This window comes from Mobula hypostoma, chromosome 17 (assembly GCF_963921235.1).
Source record: "Mobula hypostoma chromosome 17, sMobHyp1.1, whole genome shotgun sequence".
Classification (NCBI taxonomy): Eukaryota; Metazoa; Chordata; class Chondrichthyes; order Myliobatiformes; family Myliobatidae; genus Mobula; species Mobula hypostoma.
This window is the reverse complement of record NC_086113.1, coordinates 38,357,686-38,383,820: the sequence shown is the minus strand read 5'-3', so window position 1 is coordinate 38,383,820 and position 26,135 is coordinate 38,357,686. Positions and strand designations below refer to the sequence as shown.

Here is a 26,135-nt window from a genome sequence, read left to right as displayed (position 1 = left end):
GGGGTTTAAATAATGAGCAGATGTTATTTTGATCTTAGTGGACTTTGTAGTTTTGTTAGACAAAATGAATCTGGGTCTAATCAGTGGTGGAGTTTCCCAAAGGGTGAATTTAACTTTGTCGTTTGTAGCAACATTACAGAAGAGGGGTGCAACTGATTAAAGATGCTGGCCATCTGAACAATGAATCACACAATGAATTGCTGCATTTGGAAGAAACAGTCAAGGAATTCAAGCAATTTCTGAGTAACTTCATCAGTAAACTAGAAAAGCAGAGAACAGATTTGGAAAACATAGTTAATTTATATGAATTTTATGAGACAGTAAGTGGTTCATATTATTCCTCATATTTGATGTTGGTTTCCTTCATTTTGAATATTGATTTACTCTATTTTATTGGCAATTTGGTCTAGTTTGGTGATTTCCCTATTTGCTTGTGGCTATTTGCTTTAATCCATATATTTTTAAAATTGCTGTTTTGATCAAATGTGTTTCATAACTTTTCTCCCCAAATCCACTTTAAATCTCCTCCCCTTATTCCCCTTGGAAAGGGGAAAAGATTATTACCTACCCAACTTTCGCCTTCCGTACTTCTACATACCTCTGTCAGATCCTCCTTCAGCCTTCTGCACACTAAAGAACATCAACCCAGCTTGTCCAGTCTCTTCTTAGCTGAAGCACTCCACCCAGGGCAAGATCTCGGTGAATCTTTCTTGTACCCTCTCCTGAAATCCTAACTGTCCTTATAGTGTGGTAAACAGAACCACACATACAGCTCCATCTGTGGCCTAACCAATTATTCATACAGTTGTGCCATAATCACCTTTGTACTTTATTCTATGTGCTTGCTATTGAAGAAAAGTTACCCTGCATACCTTCATTATTGTTATATTTCTGTGTTACTGGTTTCAAAGTTGCTGGCATATGCACATCAACAGTGCTCCCTTTATCAGTACTTTGTCAGGACTACTTGGATCCTACCATTCCTTGTGTATATCCTAGCTTTATTAGTTCCTCCAAAATGCATTGACTCTTATCTTCCCAGATTAACTTACTTGTGCCATTTCCTTTCCTGTCTTGTCTTGGATCAACAATGCACCAATATTCATGTCATTTGCAAACTTACTAATCATAACTTCTACAGTCCAATCCAAATTGTTAATGCAGTTTAAAAAAATAGCAACAAGAATCTCACACCAATCCCTGGTCATGAGCTCGTCGTCATGAAAACAGAACATGATGATTACATTCTGCCTCCCTTCGCCCAGCCAACTTTTGATCCAATTTGTAAAAATGCTCTGGATCTCAAGCATTCATCTTTTGGAGCTGCTTTCTGTGTTAATGGCCATGTCCATGTCAACTGCATCAATCGCACTACACTAATCGACTCAAATGACCTCCCTGGAAAAAAAAATCAAATTAGTCAGACAGGTTCTTCCTTTCAGAAAGTCACATTGACCATCCCCAATCAACCCTGCCATGTTAAATGTGCAAATTAATCCTGTCCCTCAGAACATGTTTCAAATGATTTCTCTACCACTGATGTTGTTGTTTTTGGAAGATTGTTTTGTACTCTTCTAGAACATCTGATTTATTGTTTTATTGACACATGTCTTTTTAAGCTTTTATAAAAGGTAAATGAAACTGATTATCTTATAAAAATAAATTGGCTCTGATGGATTTATGATCCAAAACAAATAAGTGTTTGCTGTCACTAAAATCAGTCCAACTCTGGCATTTTCAATTTTCTATTTAGGCGGATCAGTGGGTCTTGCACTGCAATGATCATTTAAGACAAGTGAAACTAAATGAGCAAAGCTCTTTGATGGACACCACAGCCATAGTCCAAAGTTTAGAAAGCTACCATCAGGAGGCCACCAAGTTCAATGCGGAAAACTTTCAGGCAATGAATGAAATGGTTCATAGGCTTGGCAGTGCCCGGGAGCTGAAGCAGTGGAACATCCAGTGGATGAAGTGCCAACAAACCAAGCAACTTTTGGAGGAGGTGTTGTCCGCAGCAGTCAGAATCCAGGAGAAGCAGAGCAACAACCTGGCGACCACTGCATCTATTCACTCAGAGGACGAAGGGCCAAGGACAAGTGGTGAATTTGACACAGAAGGATCAGATGAGCTCGGCGAGTCTCCAACTCCAAAAGCCGCCGAGGCTTTGCAGAACGGTGACTGGCCTGTCGACACGGTACACCAGCAAGAAGACAGCCAGGGTTTCATGGCAACGGATGGCTCCATTGCATCAGGTTACAAAGAGCTCTGCCAAGATGTTGAACCCTTGCATAAGTTCAGCACGACCCCTCCGTTCTCGGCACCTGCTTGTAGCAGGCTCCAAGAGGGCGAGTTCTTCTTCAAAGACATTGACAGCTGCATGGACAGCTCTTCCGTCACATCCTGCCACTCGGAGCCCCCCCACTCACCGGGATCCAGGTACAAGAAGCACCCTTTGAAAAAAATCATGAAGACTCAAGGCATTGAGTTGCGGCAGAGGGAAAATGGTTCAGCCGAGGTCAGCAGGCATGGTAACACTGGAGTGTACATCAAAGGGCTGGAAGTAGTCAGTAGTGTGGTGGCTGACAAAAACCGAAGGCCCAGGTCGGAGCTGAAAAGCCCTGTGTTGATTAGGAGGCACAGCTTATCAGCATCTTCCAAGATAAACCATCCACAGGCACAGGAGGCAAAGAACACAGGCAGGTAATGACTGCAGTGCTCTCTAATTACCTTAAATTTATCTTATAATGAAGCCAACTGTGAATGAAGCATTGATACAGGAAGAGTATGTCATACTGGAGCAGTTTGATTGACATCTGAATGATGTTCTACAACGTAACTAGACCTTTCCTGATCTACCTCTCAGTTCAGTTGAATTATCTTTGTTTGACAATGTGCAATGAGAATGGGTTAATTAATAGCCTGGTCGCTTTAAGGTGTTTAATGAAATTTGGTAGGAATATACTATAGCTTTATATAAAGATCCACAGTGAGTTAATTCAAAATGAATCTAGATGAATCAAATCCTAACGTTGTGTTGTGAATTGGCTATAGTTCATAGGGAAACTACATTTAATGTTATGGGGAGGAATTGAGCAAAGGAAACACTTAAAGAATTAATAGCTTGTTTATAAAAATATATTGTAAGGCACAAAAACACAACAGTAAAAATGGTCTAACCACAGCTGATAAGAGAAATAGATAATTTTAGATCAAAGGAAAAAGCTCCAGATGCCACAAAAAAAAGCCAAGGAACAGGAAAATCTTGCAGTTCAGATAAAGGCAGCCAAGTAATTGAAAGGAAATGGGAAAATAGAACTGCAGTAACTAGCAAGAAGCATTAAAAATAAAAATAAAATTGCTTTATATAAAGAAATACACAGCCAGATTTTTTTGAATATTAGGGGAATCAAGGAAAACAAGATTAATGCAGAAAAATAGAGCGGAGGTAAAGGACCAGACATGATCTCATGAATGTGGAACAGGTATAACAGGCTAAGCCTCTCTCCTTGCACTAAACACAAGAGATTCTGCAGCTGCTGGAAATCCAGAGTTACACACTCAGAATGCTGGAGGAACTTAGCAGGCCACACAGTAACTATGGAGAGGAATAAATAGCTGACGCTGCAGGCTGAAACCCTTTATCAGAACTTGATGAAAGGTCTCAACCTTTGGCTGTTAATGCTTATGTTCTTAACCCATAAAATTTCACCTTTCATTGTCAAAAAGCTTCAGTTAAACCACCTCAGTATTTGTGGTCTTTTTGAGCAGTGAGAACAAGATCTCCCCTTTAGAAAGACTGGTACAGCAGTATATATGTATTAAGATTCATTGTCATCATCATGATGCATTAAAATGAGCTTCTGAAAGACAGTTCCATTGACACCAATGTTACTGAATTTTGAAAGCAACTTGAGTTTGGGCCTTGATCGTGTGATTAATGATGTACTTCAATATCAAACCTATGTTGAAATGTCTCTGCCTAAAACATAATGAAACGGTATCCTGACTACTGCTACTACAAACAGCTTGTACGTTAGTACCACTCGTCCCATTGACACTATTTAATAAACGTTACAAATTGAATGGTGGATTGTAAGCATTGATTTCATGAATTGATGGATGCCTAAATATTATTGCTTTTGATTGGTGAAACTTATCACCTCAGGAATTTGTTGGATATTTCGCTTCACAATTTTTGGATTGAGGGATTTTATGTTGAAATACATAATTTCTCACTCAGTCAAAATCTGAGGTTCCAGCCTTGTGCTCAAGGTTCCCAAATTTCAGCAGAATGCTCTTCCTAAAAGTGAAAAAATGAATATTGAGATACAAATTATACATGATTAAATAGTAACAGGATTCATACCCAAGAATCATCATATCTACTAATTATTCGGTTAGAAGGACAAGGAGTCAAACTTGACATTTTATCAAAATAACAAATTGTTCACTATATTGTAAATTAAAGCATTATTCATTTTATTAGCTAGAAAATAGTTTATTGCCTTGATATATTTCATTGAATGGGTTAAATTTATTGGAAAGTTGTTTAGAAAAGAGTAGTTAAACCGACTAAAAAAATTTGACTGGGATGCATTATTGCCAGAAAAGAATAGCCAATGAGAAGCAAGTTGTGTTTTTTAAAGTTAGAGAGTGTAAATACAGTGAATGTGTTTCCACCTAACAATACCAGATTCTAAGATGTATTTTTTTCAGCTAATGGAAGATTAGAATGTCGTATTTGTTACTGATTAAATTAGTTGGGGTAACTTATGTTCTCTTATGTTGAATATTGAGGGATGTGGTAGGTACCTTGGTATGAATTTGTTAGGTCATAGTAGTTTGTATATATTGTATATTGTATATTGATAATTGATAGCACTTTGCACAGTAAAGGCAGATCAATCTGCCAGAGAATAGACTCATACCATCTGTACCTTCATTCTATTTTGAGGTCAAGTAGCATAAATCTAACATTTCACCAGAACAGATGTCTAGAAATGTCTGAGATCATTTGCTCATGTAATGCAAGCAGCTAAGAAAATTTCCATCTGGCTGCCCTTTACTTCCCTATAGCAAGTTGCAGCACATAATGGAAGAAATGATCAGCACAGAGAGGGAGTATGTTAAGTCCCTTGGATATATCGTAGAGCACTACTTCCCAGAGATGGAAAGAATCGATCTGCCTCAAGACCTGCGTAGAAAGCGTAACATCATATTTGGGAATCTAGAAAAGCTGTATGATTTTCACAGTCAGCACTTTCTGAAGGAACTTGAGCACTGTGCAAACAGTCCACTTCAAGTCAGCCATTGCTTCCTCAGACATGTAAGTCTTATTTCTTATTTCCATCTTATCCTAAACGCGTTAATTTGTGATTAACTGAAGAAATAAAACACACGTAAAAAGCCAGGTGGCAAGCGCTATTGAGTACAATGTCAGGTATTTTGCAAAAAAGGAATATTAACCTTTCTGACAACAATATTCAGGGAGTTACACATTCCTTAGTCTTCAATCTGTTTTATCACTCCAGGCATCACAAAGCCAACTTAAATAAATTGAAGTTTGCTTTTCATTTGTATTAATGATTATTACACCATAATCTCTGATTATACTTGCTATTTCCTTACAACTTGTAAAAGATATAAAGTAATAATTTAAATGTTGCACAGTCAGATCAAATCCAATTAAGTTTAATTATCATTCAAACCTTACATAGATACAGATGAATGAGACAGCATTGCTCTGGGGCCAAGGTGAAAAACGTTCAAAAAAGCAATCAAACACTCAAAAATAGTGAGCAACATAATTCAAAATATCCAGCAAAGAAGCATATTCACTCAAAAAAAAAATCATATATCATCCAAGACCCTGAGTGACGATGTCCAGCAAACATGGTATTGTTTCCTGGCAGTGTACAGGTGCACACAATCCAACCTGTCATTCCACTGCTTGAACTTGAGAGGGCAGCACTGACGGGTAAGGCCAGGACCCAGATAACGTTTACATATCTAAAGGTAGTCACTGGATGACTGATTCTTGTCGAAGCAACTTGTGTTGAAATATTAGGTACCTTTGTATCCTGTGCCATTGGCCCATTTAGTCCCTGCTTTACACCTGGATAACAGGAATTAGGAAATCTATCAACTTATCTGGCTTAAACTATTTGAGCACAAGCAGATGGTTCCACTGACCAGGAAACTGTACCATGATACTTGCTTACATTTTTGTTTCCTGCGTTCCCAACCTTAGAGTCAGCAGCAGACTGTGTGCATGTCCTTTGAGAGATCACATAAGCCATAATCCAACAGAACCCTTGCAGAAGGGCAGCAGATAGAAACATAGTTCTTGCCAGAGATGCTGTGTCCTTTGTGAATCGATAGTTCTGTCACACTCTGTGCTTGGTTTGATCAAGCATTCTGAGCTCACTGTGGGCCAAGAATGTGTCCAAATTCTGCATCCAGGGAGGGAGTATTTTAGGTACTCTGGGACAGGAGCAAGGTGGGTCAAGTCTAACTTGTCTGCCTTTCTTTTTATCCTTGCACACCTCCACCCTCATCCATAAGGGAGAAAGTACGGGAATCTTATGAATTTTACTCTGCCTTCTCTTGCTGAAGTATTTATCTTGCTCTGATTGACAATTCTGGTGCAAACTTTATGCTTAGATTTTATTTCTGCCTTTGCAATCCTTAAGCTTCTAGGAAGGTTCTAGTTTCCTCTTACACTACTATTTTGGGGGTTATGAACAAAAGGTGCTTTATTTATTGCTAACAATCACAGTAATGGACTTTGAGCATTTGAATTCAGCCCACTGACTTCAGTAGAATCAAAAGCCGTAATTTTGTGGGTATAAAAATAGAAATGACTACATGATCATTAACTATCTCCAGATAAAATGGTGAACATTAGAGAGCAGCTGTTAAAAAGCAAAGTACTCTCTTTCTTATTTAACACAATAGCTATAGAAAATATTAGTAATTAAAAACAGCCTTTAATGGTTTGGGGTCTTTATTAATAAGAGCAGATTCAATGGCAGAGTTTGATGAGTAGATTCCAAGTCTGAGACAGCGATTTAAACGTGGATTTGTCTAATCTATTTGGAGCCATGTTGCAATAACTGTTTATGTTAGTTAGCATTTACAATGTTTTACTTGTTTACTTTTTTCATCCAGGAAGAGCAATTTGGGATGTATGCACTATACAGTATGAACAAACCACGGTCTGACAATCTTCTCTCGAGTCATGGAAACACTTTCTTTAAAGTACGTAGCACATATTTTAAGATAAATTTAAAAAATTCTTTGTAGAAATAAATTAATAAAATGATTTTGCATGTCCTGAAGTATTGTTTTGGAATAAAATGTGGAATTGGTGTTGTCAGCAAGAAAATACTGCTGATTTATGAAGTGTTGGTAACACTCTTGATCTGAGATTAAAGCCTGTGGATTCAAAATATACTCCAATGTTTTGGGTACATATTCCAGAGTGGCACTCCAGTGCAGAACTGAATGAATGCTGAAACTTTGGAGATGATGCACTTTAGATTCAGTGTAAATCTCAACTGCCATCTTGGCTGGTTGGTAAAGAACCCTGGCAGTATTTTGAGGAAATGTGCAGGAGGCATGAGTAATATTAGACAAATTGACTTTGCATTCCCTCAGGCAGCGATTATGGTACAAAGTTTCTTTGGGGATGGTTTGGAAAATTTGTTAACTAAACCTTTATATGCAAAATAGTAAGAAGTTAGCAAAAGTTAGTTGGACTAGAGGGTTGGAGTAGGTTATTTAGCCTTTAGCAGGGGTTCCAAACCTGGGTCTATGTATCCCTTGTTTAATAGTATTGGGCCATGGCATAAAAAAGGTTGGGAACCCCTGCCTAGGACCTCTTAAACAATAGGATCATGGGATTTCTGTGACCTAATCCCATTTGCCGACCTTTTACATCTGCTTGTGCATTTTAAAATACACAATTTTTCAAATTAGTAACTAGTCTACTCTCAGTTGAAAAAAGTAAGATCCCAATCACTGCAAACAGAAAAAAATACATTATTTTTGAAGTGGCAAGTGAAGATGCAAGAAGATAAAATAAGAACACATACAGATCATCCATTAGCCTATTCCACTGAACACTAACATAATGATTGAACTGTCAAAAACAGATTAGTCTCAGCCTTGAATATACTTAACCCTCTGAAGAGATCATTTCAGAGGCCAAGAAAGAGGAAATCCTTCTAGAGACGATGTGTCTAGTTCCTTCCCAGGGAAGCTTTCTTACAGCAAAGCAATTTTGTTATTCCAAGAAATCTTGTTTATCTTGTACACAAATAACATTAAACTGCCTTGAACTTATAGCAAATAACTCTGAAAGCAGTTAGAACTTTCTTTCGTCTAACTTTTAAAGAATATTTTTCTGTGAGTATTCCTGGGCGTGCATTTTAGCCATGTTACTTAAGATATGATTGCCTCAGATGAGACTACTGTTGTATAAGGAGAGATTAACTATGCATACATGTTTGGTATTTCTTGGAGTTCAGTCAATCTCTCCTAGTATAACAGTCCCCTCAGCCTAGGAGTTTGAGTCAAAGATAAGGGTCAAGGCAGGCAGCTCTCGCAAAATCAAAGGCTGCTCTAGACCCTAGGACTGAGTGCCCTTGGATTTCAATTTCAGAAGGCTGTGGAAATTCATTTGTTGATCATAGTCCAATCATAGATTGAGGGGATTTTGGAAATGAGAGGAGTCAAGGGACATTGTGATCACATGGTCTGATAGAGAAAAGAACTCAGCCCTGATAATGAAGGATGGGTTTGAAGGCCTGAATGGCCACATCCTGCTCCTACTTGGTTTGTTCTGATATGGTTTAAAAGTCGATAAATGGTTTGAGGTGATCAGACATGATCTAATTGAATGCTGGAAGATATCATAGAAATGAAAAGCCTGCAGCCTTTCCTCTGATGTGTACTGACCCATCCTATACAATATTTCTGCAGAATAAGCAGCTGGCACTTGGTGATAAGATGGACTTGGCTTCCTACCTTTTGAAACCCATCCAGCGGATGAGCAAATATGCATTGCTGCTGAAAGATATGATCAAGGAGTGCTGCAAAGCACAGGAACAGGAGCTCAATGATCTGCAAGCAGCTGAGGAAATGGTTAAGTTCCAGCTTCGACATGGGAATGACTTGCTGGCAATGGATGCCATTCGTGGATGCGATGTAAGGGAAATATACTGCTGTCATAAACTAAATACTGTATTTGGAAATAATGCCTCTGGCAATTCAAAACTACTTTCAGGATCTGAGTGGTACTTCTGCTTAGCTTTATTGTGATGGTTAGAGTAGCTGTTAATGAGAATTTTGCCGTAGCTGTTCCTGGAGTCATTAACAGGTGATTGAGGATAGTCATTTACCCCTGTAAATATTTTCATGCTGCTATTCTCTCTCTTCTGTTTGAAGCCAATCTCACCAGAAATGCTAATAAGCTGACGCATCTCTAACTCACTGTGTATCATCCACCTGTGCACAAACTGACTGCTGTGTTTTCGTGCACAGAGACTGAAGTTCAAACAGCACCACGGAGCACAAAGCTGTGAAAGGTGTTTGAAAATTGCAGATTCGCCCTCTCTACTTTTAATGGTGTTGCTAAGATCAAAGTGACCTGAATGCAGCTTTCAAATCCAAGTAGGATACTAAGTGGTAGAGTCCTTTGATTTACTCAGATTGCTGGACTGAACTCCATTCATCGACTGGATAGAATCCAATTACCAGTCTGATGCACATGGCCTGAATATTGCAACAAATAAAGACTAGGGATTTGGATTAGTTGCCTTATCCAGGTCAGCAAAACATTGCAGATCAAGGCAATTTCAATACCCTGATTATTTTGCTCTCCAGATGGAAGAAAAGCTTTCAAAGCTTTTGCGGACTGAACTGCCTGAAAGTAGCACAATATTATTCTCCCCGTTTCTACAATCCACACAATGCACTCAAAGGTTTTGTTGATACATTAATATAAGATTTCATTAAGCCGCGAAGAGCCGACTGGAGCCAACGGTCGGAGTATGAATTTTGTGATGGCTTTGGTCGTCCCCGTGTTAAATTGGGGAAAGATTTCAGCTCATCCTCAATAAATGATATGGAGGGACAGAGAGGTGGTGATGATGTGGAGCTGGATTGCGTCAGTGTTAATGTGAAAAATGATGATAATGTTTGTGCTGTTTTGCTCATGATATATTAAAGGGTTCTAAAAGCACATCTTTGGGAACATCATAGGCTTTTGAATGGGAAGAGAACCTATTGCAGCAGATTAGATCACAAGATGTAGGAGTAGAATCAGGCCATATGGTTCATCAAGTCTGCTCTGCCATTCCATCATGGCTGATTTATTATTCCTCACAACCCTATTCTCCTGCCTTCTGCCCGTAATCTTTGACTGCCTTACTAATGAAGATGCTTTGACTATGGCTGGATAAAATAACAGAGTCATATAGGTAGACATGGGAGCTGGTGGAGGAAGAGTGGTGAGCCATGGAAAAATTCTGTGTTAGTCCAGATGGATGAGAGGGCAATGGACTCCCTTTGCCACAATCATGTAGGATTGTGGCTGGAAAGGAAACTTAATTGAGTGTTTCAAGCACAGAGCTTCAGGAAAGACCATTAACACACAGTATGTCAGCATAATCTAGATTTGGGGGAAGAGAGGGACAGTTCAGTAGGACTGTAGTGTGCTCCTGGGAGAGGTCCACAATTGTTTTAGTTCTGAGGCAAACGATAATGATTTGATAAAGGGTGTCAGTATTTCCTGTAAGTGAACTGTTGACATTGTCAACTAATATGGGATTCAAGAAGATTGTCAACGATTTAGTTGGAAGAGGTGAACTTCATGGACAAGGTGAGCCAGAGAAGAGATGATATGAGGCAGGAGAAAAACTAAAGGTGTAATTTTGAAGTAAAGTTATTTTTCAAGTATGTACATATCACCATAGATGTACTGCCTTGAAATTTATTTTCTTGCAGGCAATCACAGGAAAACAAAGAAATACAATAAAATTTATGAAAACTATATATAAGTGATGATTGACAAACAAGCAATGTGCAAAAGAAGGCAAATTGAACACAAATAAATAAATAATACTGAGCACATGAGTTGTAGAGTTTCAATTCAAGGACAGATTGTATGATCTAGTGGGTTAGGGGAGAGGAAAGAAATAGCAGAGGCACCTGTTCATATGGGCAGTGTAAAAGGCAAAAGGAAAAGGTTAGTACTGATGTGGCTAAAAGAAGAGAACTGGAAAAATGGTTGTGTGGCCCACTTAAGTAATCAGGAATAAGTAGAAACAAATAGACCTGTTTCTATGCTCCACCTACCACATCCATTTTAATTAATGCAAATCTTGTACATTTACTCTGTAATTTGCATGAACTTGGTCTTTAGGGTTGAGACTTTTCAAAGCGTGCTAACCCATGAAATACCTTGTCCTATTAGAATGGAGATGAAGAGGAATTTCTTTATCCAGAGAGTGGTGAATCTGTAGAGTTCATTGCCGTAGGCAGCTGTGGAGGCCAAGCGGAGGTGTATTTAAATATATATATATATATATTTTTTTTTTTTTTAAAAATACATGTATATTTAAAGCAGGGGTTGATAGATTCTTAACTGGTCAGGGCATGAAGGGGTACAGGAGATTGGGGCTGAAAGTAAAATTGGATCAGCCATGATGAAATGGTGCAGCAGACTCGATGGGCCAGATGGCCTAATTCTGCTCCTATATCTAATGGTCTAAATGCAATGACTTGTTACACATCAGAACAGAAAGACACACATGATGGCTAAAATAGTCACTAGATTGATCCTACGCAGAGTACATACAAACTTGAACTGAATACCTCCCTTCATACTGCAACCATTCTATAATACTAAGTAATGCCGTTACTTAGTATTATATTGAACACGTTCTGCGCAAGTGCCCACTCTCACCTGATTTAGCTAACAGTGACCTGCTCAACATCAACCAAATAACACTAGAGTGGCTGGCTGTCTGGTGTGATAAGTTATGATGATGATGAACGCCATAGATTATTATTTTCAGTCAAGAGGGTGGGTGTCACTTCAGACTAATGTCTAATCTGAAAGATGGATTTTATTATTTAATTCTGGTTTGTTTTTTTTTCCTATAGGTGAATCTCAAAGAACAAGGACAGCTTATGTGTCAGGAGGAATTTGTCATTTGGTGTGGACGCAAAAAATATCTGAGACATATCTTCCTCTTTGAGGACCTCATCCTCTTTAGCAAAACAAAAAAAATTGAAGGAGGATATGACATCTATGTTTACAAGCTGTCATTTAAGGTAAAGGATAAATGATTAATTTGAAACAGTTGTGAAATTATAGAATATAGTCCTGCATTGACAACTTTCAATCACTTTTTTTTCTTTTGAGCCAAAGTTGGGGATCTTAGCACAACGTAATGAGAAAATACATGTCTGGAGAAATGAGCATTTTGGAAATGTAGTGAGAAGTAGATGGAGAGAAAAATGTTGGAATAACTTACAGAACTTTAGATTGGTGGACAAAATCATGGTTGTTAGTGCTGGTGTTTTGAATATTGGTGATGCAAGATAGATTAAAATTGACAAATTTTAGAAATGTTGGATTATTACTGAACTGGAGGGTATCATAGGGATATAGCATAACAGAGCAAAACTATAGAGGAATTTGAAAAATAGCTGAAGAAAATTAAATACTGAAACATTGCTGAACCTCAAGCATGAGGATGTGTAAATAAGATTTTACTTCAGTGTACTCTCAAGTTTTTAATCCTTGGTTTAAAATAAAAGATTTTCAGAACTATGTTTTAAGAAATGCATGATAAAGTTTGGTGTAAGTTTTTTTTTGGTGCTGAGAATTGTTTGCTGATTTCAGACTGCTGAGATTGGAATGACTGAAAATGTTGGAGAAAGTGGGCTGCGTTTCGAGATCTGGTTCAGGAGAAGGAAATCTCAGGACACTTATATCTTTCAGGCCAGCTCTTCTGAAGTCAAATTAACTTGGACAAATATTATAGGCAAAATCCTGTGGCGGCAAGCCCTCAGAAACCGAGGTAGGTCAGGCCTTTTTATTGTGTGAACAGAGAAGGAGGCGTGTGCTTTGCACCAATGTTATTTGCTAATTTCCTTCAAAGAGCAATGATTTACAGCCCCAGTCTCCAAGTAGGCACTCTCCTCCTTAAGGAGCTGGTTTGAGTTCATCATATTACTTAGTCAAATGCAAATTTGATTTTCGTTTTTATAGAAGATTTTAGAATTGCTAATTTAAGGTGTGGCACATGAAGAATGTGACATAATAAGGAGGAAGAACCTTCGAGCTCCAAAACACCCCACCACTGGAATTTTCCTACAGAATTGTTGTAAACAAACTTATTGATGTCTGTAAATAATCTAGTAAATTATTTTATCATTGTCACATGTCCCAAGCTTACAATGTGTACTATTCATATAGTTCAAATTATTACGCAGCGCATTGAGGTAGAACAAGGTAAGACAATAACAATGCAGAATAAAGTGGAAAATCAGCGGATAAACAAAATAACGTGCAATGCAGGTAAACAAAAAGGTGCAAGATTATGATGAGGTAGATTGTGAAGTCAAGAGTCAATTTTATCAGACAAGAGGCCCATTCAAGAACCTGCTAACAGTGGGAATGACACTATACTTGAGTCTACTGGAACAAACTTCCAGGGCTTTTGTATCTTCTGCCCAGTGGGAGAGGGGTGAGGAAAGAATGTTTGGGGTGTGTGGGCTCTTTGATTATGCTGGCTACTTTTCCAAGAGAGTGAGAATAAAGACAGGATCCATGTAGGGAAAGCTGGTTTCTGTGATCTCTTGAGTTGTGTTCACAACACTTTAGCTTCCTGCAGTCACGGGCAGAACAGTTGTCAAACCAGGCTGTGATGCATCTGGATATGATGCTTTCTACGGTGCATCAATAAAAAGGCTCAAAGAGATCATGCCAATCTTCTTTAGCTTTTTGAGGAAGGAGAGGTGCTGGTAAGCTTTCATGGCCGTGGCGTCAATGTGGTTGGACCAGGACGGACGACTGGTGATGCTCACTCCTAGGAAGCTGAAGCTGTCAAACCTCCCAACCTCAGCACAGTTGATGTAAACAGGAGCATGTGTACTGCCTTGTTTCCTGAAGTCAATGACCAAGTATATAGTCTTGCTGATATTGACTGAAGGGTTGTTGTTGTGACATCATGTCACTAGGCTCTCTCGCCTTCTTGTACTCCAACTCATCGTTATTTTAGATGCAGCCCACGACAGAGATGTCATCTGCAAAGTTGTAGATTGAGTTAGAGCAGAATCTTGCTCCTAGCCGGGCTGCCGTCCAAAGCTGACGAGCCCCACCTGCCCGAAACAACGGGTTTTGAGGTGCCAGTGGCTCACCTTTGCCCCTTCTCTTGTCAGTAAAAACAGTTCCACTGGGCCTAGTAAGTAGCTAAGCCACCCAGGAAGGACTTGGACTTGGTTGTCAGAGGCTGTTGAGAGATGTACGCCATTTGGAGCACTTTATAGGTAGAGGGAGCTTATACCACCACCGCCCCCCCCCCCCCCATCCCCACCACCATGGTTATGAGCACCTGAGGAACCATTCCTTTATTCCCTTGGTAATCTAGGAATTTGGTAATCTGGCTGGCTGGTGGCGCAGTGACATCAGCGCCGGACCCTGCAGCGTAGGTTCCTGAGTTCGAACCCAGTCGGGCCGCTCCTGGGCACGCTTTCCATCTGTGCCGGGTTGAGCGTCGAGCTCGCAACTCGGCCTTGCAAAAAAAAAGACCACGCTGTGAGAAGGACGTGGGGGACCACTCACAGAATCTTTCCTCCAAGACAACCACTTGAAAAGTGGTCGCTGTGGCTCTGGCAGAGTATGGCACACACAAAAAAAATCTAGGAACTTTCCTATCTGAATGATGTAATCGAGTCTATATAAATGCAACCTCTTTAGTCAGTTCTAAACTTTTCAAAGAACTTTATTTCATCTTCAGTTTCCAAGATACCAGCTGCATATGTTTTGTTGGCCTTTCCCTCTGCCTTTCATCATCACACCCAATTTGCATATTAATGATAACAAAGCCAAGTGAACTGTTCTATTACCAGCAGAGATGATATACCATTTGGAAAAAAAGAAGTTCCTGGTTCTTGTTGATTGCTAAATGAACAAATTTGCCCCAAGATCTGGTATTTAGACATTTTGCACAAATGCAAGTTTAAACCTGTATGGATTCATCGAAAGATGTCCGTCGAGTTACTCTGCAATTGATTTCATGTGGTATTACTGGTATAGATTCCATTCCAGTGAAGTTATCAGATCTGAATATCTTGGAGTTGCTCATTGTTCATATCTGTAATGCATAACTTAATTTCCTATACAGATGAGTTGGCAGACATTTGCATTACATTTATGGGGTCTTAAGAGAGCTGAATTCATTTTTTTTTCTCTCTATTATTATGTACTGCATTGTAAAGGCAACAAATTTCACAAAATATGCCGGTGATGTTAACCTGATTCTGATTCTGAATTAAAAATGGGGTCAAACAAAAAATGCCACTTAAATTTCCTCCTCCCTAAAGTTTTTTCTCCATGTACAGGTCTTCAAATAGCAGGATAAGCATTGCATCAGAGATAAATGGAACCAGGATTTCAAAGCGAAACTTAACAAAAATAACATGAAATTACATACTTCCATACTTGCCATCTGAGTGATGAATGATTGAGTAATCCTTTAGAGATTAACCATCACACTCTTTGTTACAGAGATGAGGATGCAGGAGATGGTATCCATGGGGATAGGCAACAAACCATTTATGGACATCAAGCCCAGTGACGCTGCAATCAGTGATCGTGCAATTGATTATATCATGAAGGGTGGAGGTAGGTCAAATAAAATAATCAGCATGTCATTTAATCATTTAAATGCTAACTAAGTTTGAAACTACTTATTTTAAAATGCATAATAACCAGGGAAGAGATGTTTGCAGATTAAGAACAATTTTGCATTTCATGAGTGCCATCTTTTTGATCTTTTTATTTCCAAACTTTATCATCTTCTGAATGTTTTAAAGTGCTATGGTAACTGTATACAATACTCTTCGTTATGGTGGTTTTTACCAGAAGACCTATGACCTTTTCCCTGAGCTCAGAGTTCATAGGTCTTTGGGTTCTGAGTATTGATATGGACCAGGTGAAGGTCACTTAGGATATAAGTATTTGTTCACTTCCATTTCCTTTCTGCAGAGCAGTGCTCAGTATACTCTGCACAAATGCAGATGGGGTTGCATTGTGACTGTACTCTGACACAAATAAAATTTGTATCTGTGTGTTCTCATGAGGAAATGCTGAGTGCTTCTCAAGAAGAGTGGAAAGTGACTTCATGTACTGTACACTGACACTTTTCTTCAAGGGCTGACACAGAATAAAAGATTCTTCAAATGATGAAGAATTTGAAGTACAAAAGCAAAAAAAGGTCCCCATTAATGAGAAAAAATACATTTCATTCATTGCCTGACTCTTTGCCAGCAAACTCTTGCCCCTATCTACGTATATTTTTCCCTTATAAGATACTTCTAGTTCCTGCTTCAAGGATTCTCACTGACGTAAGTTTTCACACTCAACCAGTCCTGTGATTGATGAAATATCACTCACCTTGTCTCGTTATTAACTGAATTATACACAGATTTCCAAATGAGAGAACACGGTTTTTCCTTATTTTCTTCATCAAACCCTACATAATATGTATACTGCATTAGGGCTAACAACAAGGATTGAATTGTCATGTGTTAAATCTCATGCTGGACTCCTTTGAATAGTTCAGAATTAGCTGGTGACTTTTTTTCAATGATACAGGTCCCCTGTAAAATTGAAAATGTTCTGGATGTTATTTTGAACGATCACTCTGAGATCATTCAGTAGGCTTATCAATGTGCCTACTACCATATGGAATCTGTGTTGCAAATTGCTTACATTTGTTGCTAAGTTTCTGTGATACCTAAACAAAAAATCCTTCAAGTATGGTTGTCCACTTTGGTGATCTTGCTCTTCCTTAATGTGGCATAAACATTTTCCTTCTAACGTTTAATAATTTGATTATGACTCATTAGAAACTCGTACAAGAGCATCTATTGCTGTGTCTTCATTTGACCACTCAATGTCCTTCAAGAGGCCTCATTCCACCATATCCAACAGCAGTACCTCTTCTTCAAGCAGTCAGTCATCTTCATCCATTCTGGGGACTCTCAATCTTCATGTGTATTCAAATCCAGTACATGCTGGTCTGCATTTGACACCCTTCAACCAGTGGACCTATGACATTGGTACGTGTATCGAAGAAGATGAGTTGGAACAAGATACTGGAAGCCAACCCTCTATAGGTGAGTCTATAACAGAGTGGGCATTATTCTTAATTAAACTTCTGCAAACTCATCAAACCTATTTTGTTTATTCTGAAATGTAAAGCTAGGAGAAATTGGTGTAAATTATTCTGCCAGATTTACCATTGTTCCATGCAAATGATGTTTCTTCAAATGAGTATATTATTTTGCTTAACATTTAATCATTTAGCTTAGTACAAAAAAAAATAGCCTGAGTGCAAACATTGAATCGTATATGCATTAATATTAGATAACCTTTCATCAGAATGATTGAAATCATATTGATTCTCCCTGTTGTAAAACTAGGTAGAATTTTGTTATAAAACTAAAAAGAAACTAAAACTTTCAAAATAAAGTCTCTTTCATCTGACTCCTACGATGTGGTTAGAAATTTGAAATAATATGGCTTCTATACCACATGTAGCAGATGTTATTTTTAAAAAAAGAAGAGCAAGGTTCACATTTATGTGCAGAAAGCAATCTGCTTGAGAAACTCAGCAGCATTTACATTTATGTATAATCATTGTGACTTGTGTCTTAAAGCACCTTTTACCCAAAAAAAACTTTAGAAATGAAGTTACTATTGTACTTAGACAATCAACTATGAATTTCAAAGACAAATCCTGCTTAATGTTGTAGCACAGCCATTTTGGATCAGTTCAGATTTGTAAATAGCAAAGCTTATACATTTCTAAAAGTGATGACTGTCACCTAAAGGAAACTGAGCCATACTGAATTTCCATTCTTTTGTCTAAGTCACAGAAAGCTCGGAGACCTCTTCACAATGCACTTCTGCAGAAAGCATCAGTGGCTCAACTCTCAACTATGTGTCTCAGTTTTCCACAGAGACGTTTTCTGATGAAGCATCTAATCCTGACTCTAATAAGCCTTGCAATTATTCATCCCCAAATCTTTCTCCAAAGATGCAGATAGCTAAGCAGGCACGAAACCAATACATAACTGCAGTAAGTATCTGAGGTTTGTGTAGTGTTGATTATTGACTAATATTGACAACAGATCAATGTTTCTAATAATTACAGCTTACTTACCAGTCCTGTGATTTGCTAACATTTATTCTTAACATTCAAGCAAAGGCTTTTACATACTTCAATTTTGAGAAAAGAATCTGCTAGATTTTGAGGATGCTTGCACAAGAAGGAAAGTTCTTGGGTGAATCATGCCACACAAAGATAGGACTTCTTCCTCAACAGGTCTATCATGACCATCAACTACCCATCTAAATTAATCTTCTTCATCAGCACTTGATTCATAACCTTCTGTGTTTGTCTAAGTAGTTTTAACGTGTTGTGAGAGTATCTGCCTCCATCATCCACTCAAGGAGAGTGTTCCAGATTCCAATCATCCTCCAGGTGAAGAAATTCTTCCTGGAATTCCTCTAAACCTTTTACCTCATATCTTAAAGAGGTTTTGTCACCTCTGTCTTGGGAAAATGTTCTCTCCTATCTTTCCTGTCTATACTCCTCTTAGTTTTAACATTGCTCAATGAAGTCTGCATTTAGCTTTCTCAGCTTCAAGGAAAACAAAAGTAACCTACCATTCTCTTCTCTTAAGTGAAACACTTTATCCCAGGCACTCTCTGCACCCTCTCTAATGAATTCACACCCTGCTTATATTGTGGTGCCCAGTACTGAACATGATATTCTAGCTCTGTAAGATTTTAAGACATAAGCAAAACACACATATTTTCTTTCTGCATATCTTTCTCTATGGATTGCATAATTATGTTTTAAATTGATTGTTATCAGCAAAGCAAATCTTTGAGTGTGATCAATGATTCCAACTCTAAAGCAATTATTGGATTTGTCAAGATGTGGCAAACTTGGATGAGAAGTTATGTCAATTTTGTGAAATGATTTTTGTTGATGCTTGTCCAGTTTTAAAAACATTAAAATCTACTTTCTCTTATGCCATTCTCCATTTTTTCTCTCATCCTTAATAGCCCTCCAATTCTTTCTTCTTTTTCTTTCTTTATCCTTGTCTCTTTTACCTCTCTACTGTTTTCTCACATCTTCTTTATTTTCCTCATTCTTTTAAATCCTTTCTTAATGATTTTGGGCACATTGCCTGTTTCAGAAGAAGAAGAGCTTTGTCAAAAAAGAAATAGAAGGAATTCTACCCAATTGGAACCTTTCTTCCTGGATCATAGCCTATACTTTCACTTGATTTCTAAGACACAATAAAGAAGATAACATGTGCTTAAAATATAGTATTCAAACATTAATGGATGTTGCTCTACAGTTTTCATCTTTAACCCAACAAAGCAGTAAGTTATTGTTCTGAGCATTGGCCAGCTAATAATTTTAATTTGGTTCCTTTCCTTCACTCTCTTGGCAGTGTAAAGTCTCACATGTAACATTAGGCTTCTCAACACTGGTTTGCAAAGATAGTTCAGTAAGTAACTAGATTTTATAAGTCAAAGTATCTTTGAGATTTAATCAGACTAATGAATTTAAGCAGGTGTAAGTGGTGATTTACTAAACAATAACCCTAACTGGGAAGATAACAGAGGTGATTAGCATGTTTTAAATGGTGCTATTAATCATGGTGCTTTATTCGGGCTGTTAGCTATTAACTATGTTCTCTTTGTAGAAGTGAGCGGGATCCCTGTCTTAACCTGAAATGACCTTTCTTTTCACAACAATCATAAGTATCTGGCAGGAACATAATTTTAATTTTGTGGATGGGTTTCAAAGCACTTAAACCACTAAAGTTAAGAATAAGAGCAGATAAGATTTGACTTTTTTAAGATCCTGAGCCAGATAAAAAAATGAGGACAGCAATTCAAAGTCTTTATAAATCAGTAGGGCACTGTGTACAAAACTGGCAGTGCACGTTAGAACAGATGTATAGACTTCAGTGAAGATGTGGTGAAATCTTCTTCACAACTTGCCGGAGCAGAGGGGTTTCAGTTAACTAGATGGGCAGAGAAGATGAGACTGTTCTCCTTAAGAACAGAGAAAGTTTGACATTACAAGGATCTTTGATGAAGTTATTAGGAGGAAACTCTTTCTGTATCCAGGAAGTTCAACAAATTGGACAGATCTCACTTAAAAGTAATTGACTAAAGAATCCAAATGGTGATTGGAAGAAATGTACCACAAACACCAGAAAATCTGCAGGTGCTGGAAATCCAAAGCAACATGTACAAAATGTCAGAGGAACTCAGCAGGCCAGGCAGCATCTATGGCAAAGAGTAAACAAGCAGTCCTGATGAAGAGTCTCGGCCCAAAATTTTGGCTGTTTACTGTTCCACAAATGCTGCCTGGCCTGCTGAGTTCATCCATCATTTTGGTGTGTGTTGCATATGATGAAATGTTTTGTGTCATCAGATTTGTAGAATGTCAAAAGTACCCTTTGACTGTTGGTGGAAATAATAACTTCCAAAAAGAAATTGTGGATATACGGTACCTGAGAAGAATATATTTCCAAAATTATATTGAAAATCCAGAAGATTTGGAGCAATTGTATGATTCCTTCAAAGATCTAACAGTAATGGCTTTACTTGTGATGGACTGGGCCATATCCACTACTTTTTGTAGGATTTTTCTTTTGAGGGCATTGGTGTTTCCATACCAGGCTGTGATGCAATCAGATAATATTTTCTTCACCACAGATCTGTAGAAGTTTGTCAAAGTATTCGAGGTCATGCCAAATCTTTGCAAACAACTTAGGAAGTAGAGGCACTGTCATGCTTTCTTTGTAGTTGCATTTTCCTGCTGGGCCTAGGTCAGGTCTCCTGAAATGGTGACACTGAGGAATTTAAAGTCGCATGCCATCTCCACTGTTGAGGACTGGCACATGGACCTCCGGTTTCCTTCTCCTGAAGTCAATAATCAACTTCTTGTTTTTGCTGACATTGAGTGAAAGAGTATTGTTGTGGAACCACTCTGCCAGATTTTCAGTCTCTTTCCTATATGCTGATTCATCGCCACCTTTGATTTGGCCATCAACAGTGGTAAAGAGGTACAAATGAATTTGCCACAACGTCATATAATACCATTTACTTCATAAATGTGCATTGGGAAAATGTATTTCCATTATACAATCCAGTGTACATGTGACTCCAACGGCTTCTGATGTGTGGTAGTAAGATACACAATTATATCCAGCAAGACCTACCACCACCTCAGGGCAACTAGTGTTGGGCCATTGATGCCACATTCAGTGATGGTCATATCCGAGATGGATTAAAAAAGTTCAACATTTTAAGTTTGTTTATCTGATGATTTTACTTTCTTCCTAGCTACTGCATACTACAACTTTTCTGGAGATCTTTCATAAACCAGGATTTAAATCTATTTTCGCCAGTAGAATCATCTGACTTTCCTTTTTGTTGGCTGCTCCCCCTTTTCTTCTTTGTTGTCAGTTGTCCCTTGATTGTTCTCTATCCCATGTTTGAGATGTTTTGCCATTATGACTTCCCTTTGCTGCATCAAGATTTAACTTGAGGTGAACAAGTACTTTTGAAATCATCTATTTTTATAGTCCCTCAATGGAGAACTTGTTTTTATTACAAGAAGATCTAATGAAGCCTTTGCATCCAAACTCTGGGACCTGCACTGAGCTATTGCCAATTTTTTCTGCCTTTTGTTCTGGGGTTCCAAGGTTTATTGCTCTGCTTTGTTTTATTTTAAACTTTCCTCTTTACTGCAGATTGTGCCTTCTGGGTTGATACCAGTCAGCACTTTCTACACAAAAGATTACGGAAGTTTGAAACTATCTCCATTGAAGAGCTGTTGGTTCTGGGTATTAGTAGGAAAATGTTTAAATTTATATTGATGGATTTTATCCAGGTATTAAATTATAGAGACAAGAGTGGAGCCTGGATGTCCATCAGAAATTACCTAATTTCAATAAACATTTTTGCTTTAGATTACATTTGCTCTCCAAAGTTCAAAGTCCAAAGTAAATTATTATCACAGTACATATATGTCACCTCATACAACCCTGAGATTCTTTTTCCTGTGGGCATAGTCAGCAAATCTATAGAATAGTAACTGTAAACAGGATCAATAAAACTGCAAATGCACTCCATGAATACACTTGAGTTTTTGGAAGAGCTGGCTGGATTCTATTCTTCAGTTGCCTTCTAACTCTATGAGGTCTATAGCTGCATGGGTGACTTAATTTACATGTGCTTATTCTTGTTATAACATTTTGTTTTAACAGCTCTGAATGGAAAATTCAACATAGTCAGTGAAGAAAGTCATTGTCACCTCTGAGGTATTGGACTGCTACAATATTATTGCTGGAATCGATTTGCTAACAACTCACACAGCACCAGATATATCAATCTCAAAATCCAAAATAGAATGAATAAATCAGCTAACGTTCATGAGCATTTGGATAAATGAAAAGGACAGTGGGATATGCCTTTTTGCATTAAAAAGGACATTAAAACATACCCAAGTGATAAATGGGAAGTAACTAGAGTATATGTACTGTACATACGTAGAGTATTGTTAGTTTTTTATATAGCATATTTTTAAATTTTTATATTTCATACTGTAAATAATGAGTCTTTGCTGTGTGACCTATATTTTGTGCAATTTATAGTGGCTGTAACTTTGGAACTGCAACACTGTAGATATAGATTAATTCTTTACCACAGCTAGTGTATAAATCAAATTGTCTAGGAGTGTTATATTTGTGTAAATATTTATTTTTAATGGATGACGTTATCTTTTTCACCAAAATTCATGACCACTATGTCTCTATCCTTCTCAGCTATACAGACTTTATACGTGGTTTGAAACTTTGCTGCAGGTTATCTTTTATTTCTTTCATTTTCCAGCAAGTAGGCAGTGTGGTGGCATTTGAGCTGAGCAGCTTATAGTGTCTACCATTTTGACTGGACACTGTTGCAGTGAACAATCTTTGAAAAGCCGTTGCTTCCATGTAGTGGTAGACAATTATAAACAAGTGATATGATTGACCAAAAGATCCGTTTTTAGTATATTTTTAATAAGCCAGCAGATCAGAAACTAAGACATGTCTTGGTCCTGTTTGCTTCTGTCCCACTTGTTAATGTCTTGCAGTAAGTGTTTTATTGCACAAAATACAAATTCTTTTTGTGTAAGTTTTCCATTGTCTTAAAAAACATTACATTTTTTCCATTAATATTCTGAACAAAAATCCTACCCTTATAAATTTGATCACGTACAATATGTTTAAAACAAGTGCATAAACTCAGACATATGGCCATTGATTCATCTACTGATTATGATTCCTTGCTTGAATATATCAATCTTATTTTATTAACTAAAATTGGTAGCAAATAAAATGACCTTTTAAACTTTTTCATGTTGTGATTTTTGTGTATGGTTTCTAAGATATTTTGTCTCCCCTGAACAATAACAATTGCGGTTTACAATTATATAGGCCTCTTAACCTATTTTCACATTCCAAAGGTGTTCCACATATGTGAGCAGAAACACTGGGCCAAAGAAGAAGATATAGTGAATGACTAGGCATTTGGTGACAGATGTGCGTTTATGGAAAAAGAGAGTTGTTGAGGCAGGAAGGGAAAAAGGGAGAATTCAAGAACTTGGAATCTAAATGCCCCCAAACTTGGGCTCCAATAATGGACAGAAAGACTAATACAGAGATACAGGTGCATTGTAAGACTGGAATGTTACAGAGGACAAGAGTGAAGGAAATACATTCAGTGAGTCAATGTGCTTGGCGGTGTGAAAAGGGAGTCTGATGAAAAGAAAAACAGTAATTATCCAGCAAAATCCAGGACCTCCCATTGGCCATTCATGGGAGTATTATGTTCAAATGAGAGCAGACTACATGATAAATTTGTTTCTATTGCCACATGTTCTGAGGTAGAGTGAAAAACTTTGTTTTGCATGCCATCCATTCAGATTATTTCATTACATCAGTGCCTTAAGGTAGTATAAGGGAAAGCGATAGCACAATGCAGAACAAAGAATTACATTTACAGGGAAAGGGTAGTGCGAGCAATCAATAAAGTGCAGGACCTTAACAAGGTAGATCCTGAGATCAGGAATCCATCTTAACATACTCAAAATTTGTGCTGTCAGGAAGCAGTTTTGTAGTCCATTATATTTACCTTTTCCAACACACTGTACACACCGGCTGTGTGACAAAAAGAAGCATAACAGTGTCTCTTCCACCTCGGGCGACTGCAGAAGTTCGGCATGAGCCCCAAAATCCTCAAGACTTTTTACAGGGGCACCATTGAGAGCATCCTGACTAGCTGTATCACCGCCTGGTACGGGAACTACACCAACCTTGATTGCTGAGCACTGCAGAGAGTGGTGCGGACAGCCCAGCGCATCTGTAGATGTGAACTTCCCTCCGTTGAGGACATTTACAGCAGCGGGTGTGTAACGAAGGCCTGGAAGATCATCAGCGACTCCAGTCACCCCAACCATAAACTGCTTCAGCTGCTTTTGCCTGGCTGATGGTACCACAGCATTAAAGCCAAGACCAACAGGCTAAGGGACAGCTTCTTTCTACAAGCCTTTCTACATGTCTATACATTGTGAAGGAGTCATAATGCAAAGATATTTACTCCCTCATGTTGTGAGATGGATGTAAGATTTAAATAAGTTCTAATTCAATCAGTGGAAGCATATTGAAGCTGATATCTTCACCCAAGTTGAGATCAATTACCATTGAGATCTGGCACTGAACCTGGCCCGAAGACAGTTCTCATGAAGAGTCATTAATCTGAATCATTACTTTATTTCTCTTTCACAGATGCTGCCTGAACAACTGAGTGTTTCCAGCAATTTTGGTTTTAGTTTTGTATTTCCAGCACTTGCGATTATTTTTGATTTTAACTGCATCTGCTGAATTCCAGAGTTGCAGTGCCAGATTTGCTAATCAAGCCATTTTTGTTGTAAAGAAGATTTTGGTATCACATTAGATGGAATATCAGCCATAAATTAGATTCAGAGGAACAAATACTTTGCAGATCTTTTTCTTGCAACTGTTTTGAACGAATAAATACTCAGTTTTCACTTTACCTCAGTGGATGGCTGGTTTCCTAATGACTTAATGCCTTCTCCAGAGATGTCGAAGGCTCAATCACATTACTCTCAAAATATTTCTCATCACTCTCCCAAACTACTTCATATCAATCTCTGCAAATGGTTTCCATCTCTTTCCCAAACTCTATAATCATGAACTGTTTCTCACTTTGTTATCCTTTAGAACAGGCTGTTCCTATTTCTGCTTATGAGCCACGTACTCTTAACAAAACAGTGTTTACTATGCATGGTTCTGATACTTCACAACTGGGTGTAAATTTGGGGTCACGTATTTTCTGCAAGTAAATTTGCATCAACCAGAAAACTAACACCAATAAGAACTTAATAAAACATTTTGATATAATTGACAGACATGAACCTCCACATCACACCATGAAAAAAACTACCGACAATTAAATGTTGCAGCAAATTTGAAGCATTGAGCATGTGGGAAGGCCGTTCTATAGACAGCATACCATTAAATAAGAAATTAAGAGGAAGCTGGAGGTCACCAGTCCAGATAATGATGATTCAGCATTGGAGAGAAAATCGAGTCAAAGGCTCTCAACATTGACAAGAAACTGCAGAAGCTATTTGTGTCAAGGAAGAAAGGGACTGGGTGTTGGGTTGAGGATGGGTGGGAAGTATCTTATTATTAATACACTTATTTAGCACCTGCTGTCATGATTGTGC

The 26,135-nt window shown here is 38.1% G+C and overlaps 1 protein-coding gene across 10 annotated transcripts in view; it reads left to right on the top strand.

The window, feature by feature from the left end:
• zgc:158766 (uncharacterized protein LOC100009641 homolog) overlaps positions 1–23,720 on the top strand; it is a 357,736-nt gene extending 334,016 nt beyond the window's left edge. For 8 of the 10 annotated variants that reach the window (XM_063069726.1, XM_063069725.1, XM_063069724.1 and 5 more), the window contains 12 exons: positions 129–320; positions 1,754–2,700; positions 5,077–5,326; positions 7,171–7,260; positions 8,986–9,210; positions 12,172–12,342; positions 12,917–13,094; positions 15,806–15,922; positions 17,149–17,418; positions 18,175–18,383; positions 19,774–19,830; positions 22,609–23,720. In XM_063069726.1, coding sequence (XP_062925796.1) covers positions 129–320; positions 1,754–2,700; positions 5,077–5,326; positions 7,171–7,260; positions 8,986–9,210; positions 12,172–12,342; positions 12,917–13,094; positions 15,806–15,922; positions 17,149–17,418; positions 18,175–18,383; positions 19,774–19,830; positions 22,609–22,614 — 2,712 coding nt within the window. In that variant the 3' untranslated portion in view covers positions 22,615–23,720. The remainder of the gene's footprint in view (positions 1–128; positions 321–1,753; positions 2,701–5,076; positions 5,327–7,170; positions 7,261–8,985; positions 9,211–12,171; positions 12,343–12,916; positions 13,095–15,805; positions 15,923–17,148; positions 17,419–18,174; positions 18,384–19,773; positions 19,831–22,608) is intronic. The other 2 variants (XM_063069721.1, XM_063069722.1) reach the window with 2 other exon arrangements.
• Positions 23,721–26,135: the final 2,415 nt, after the last annotated feature.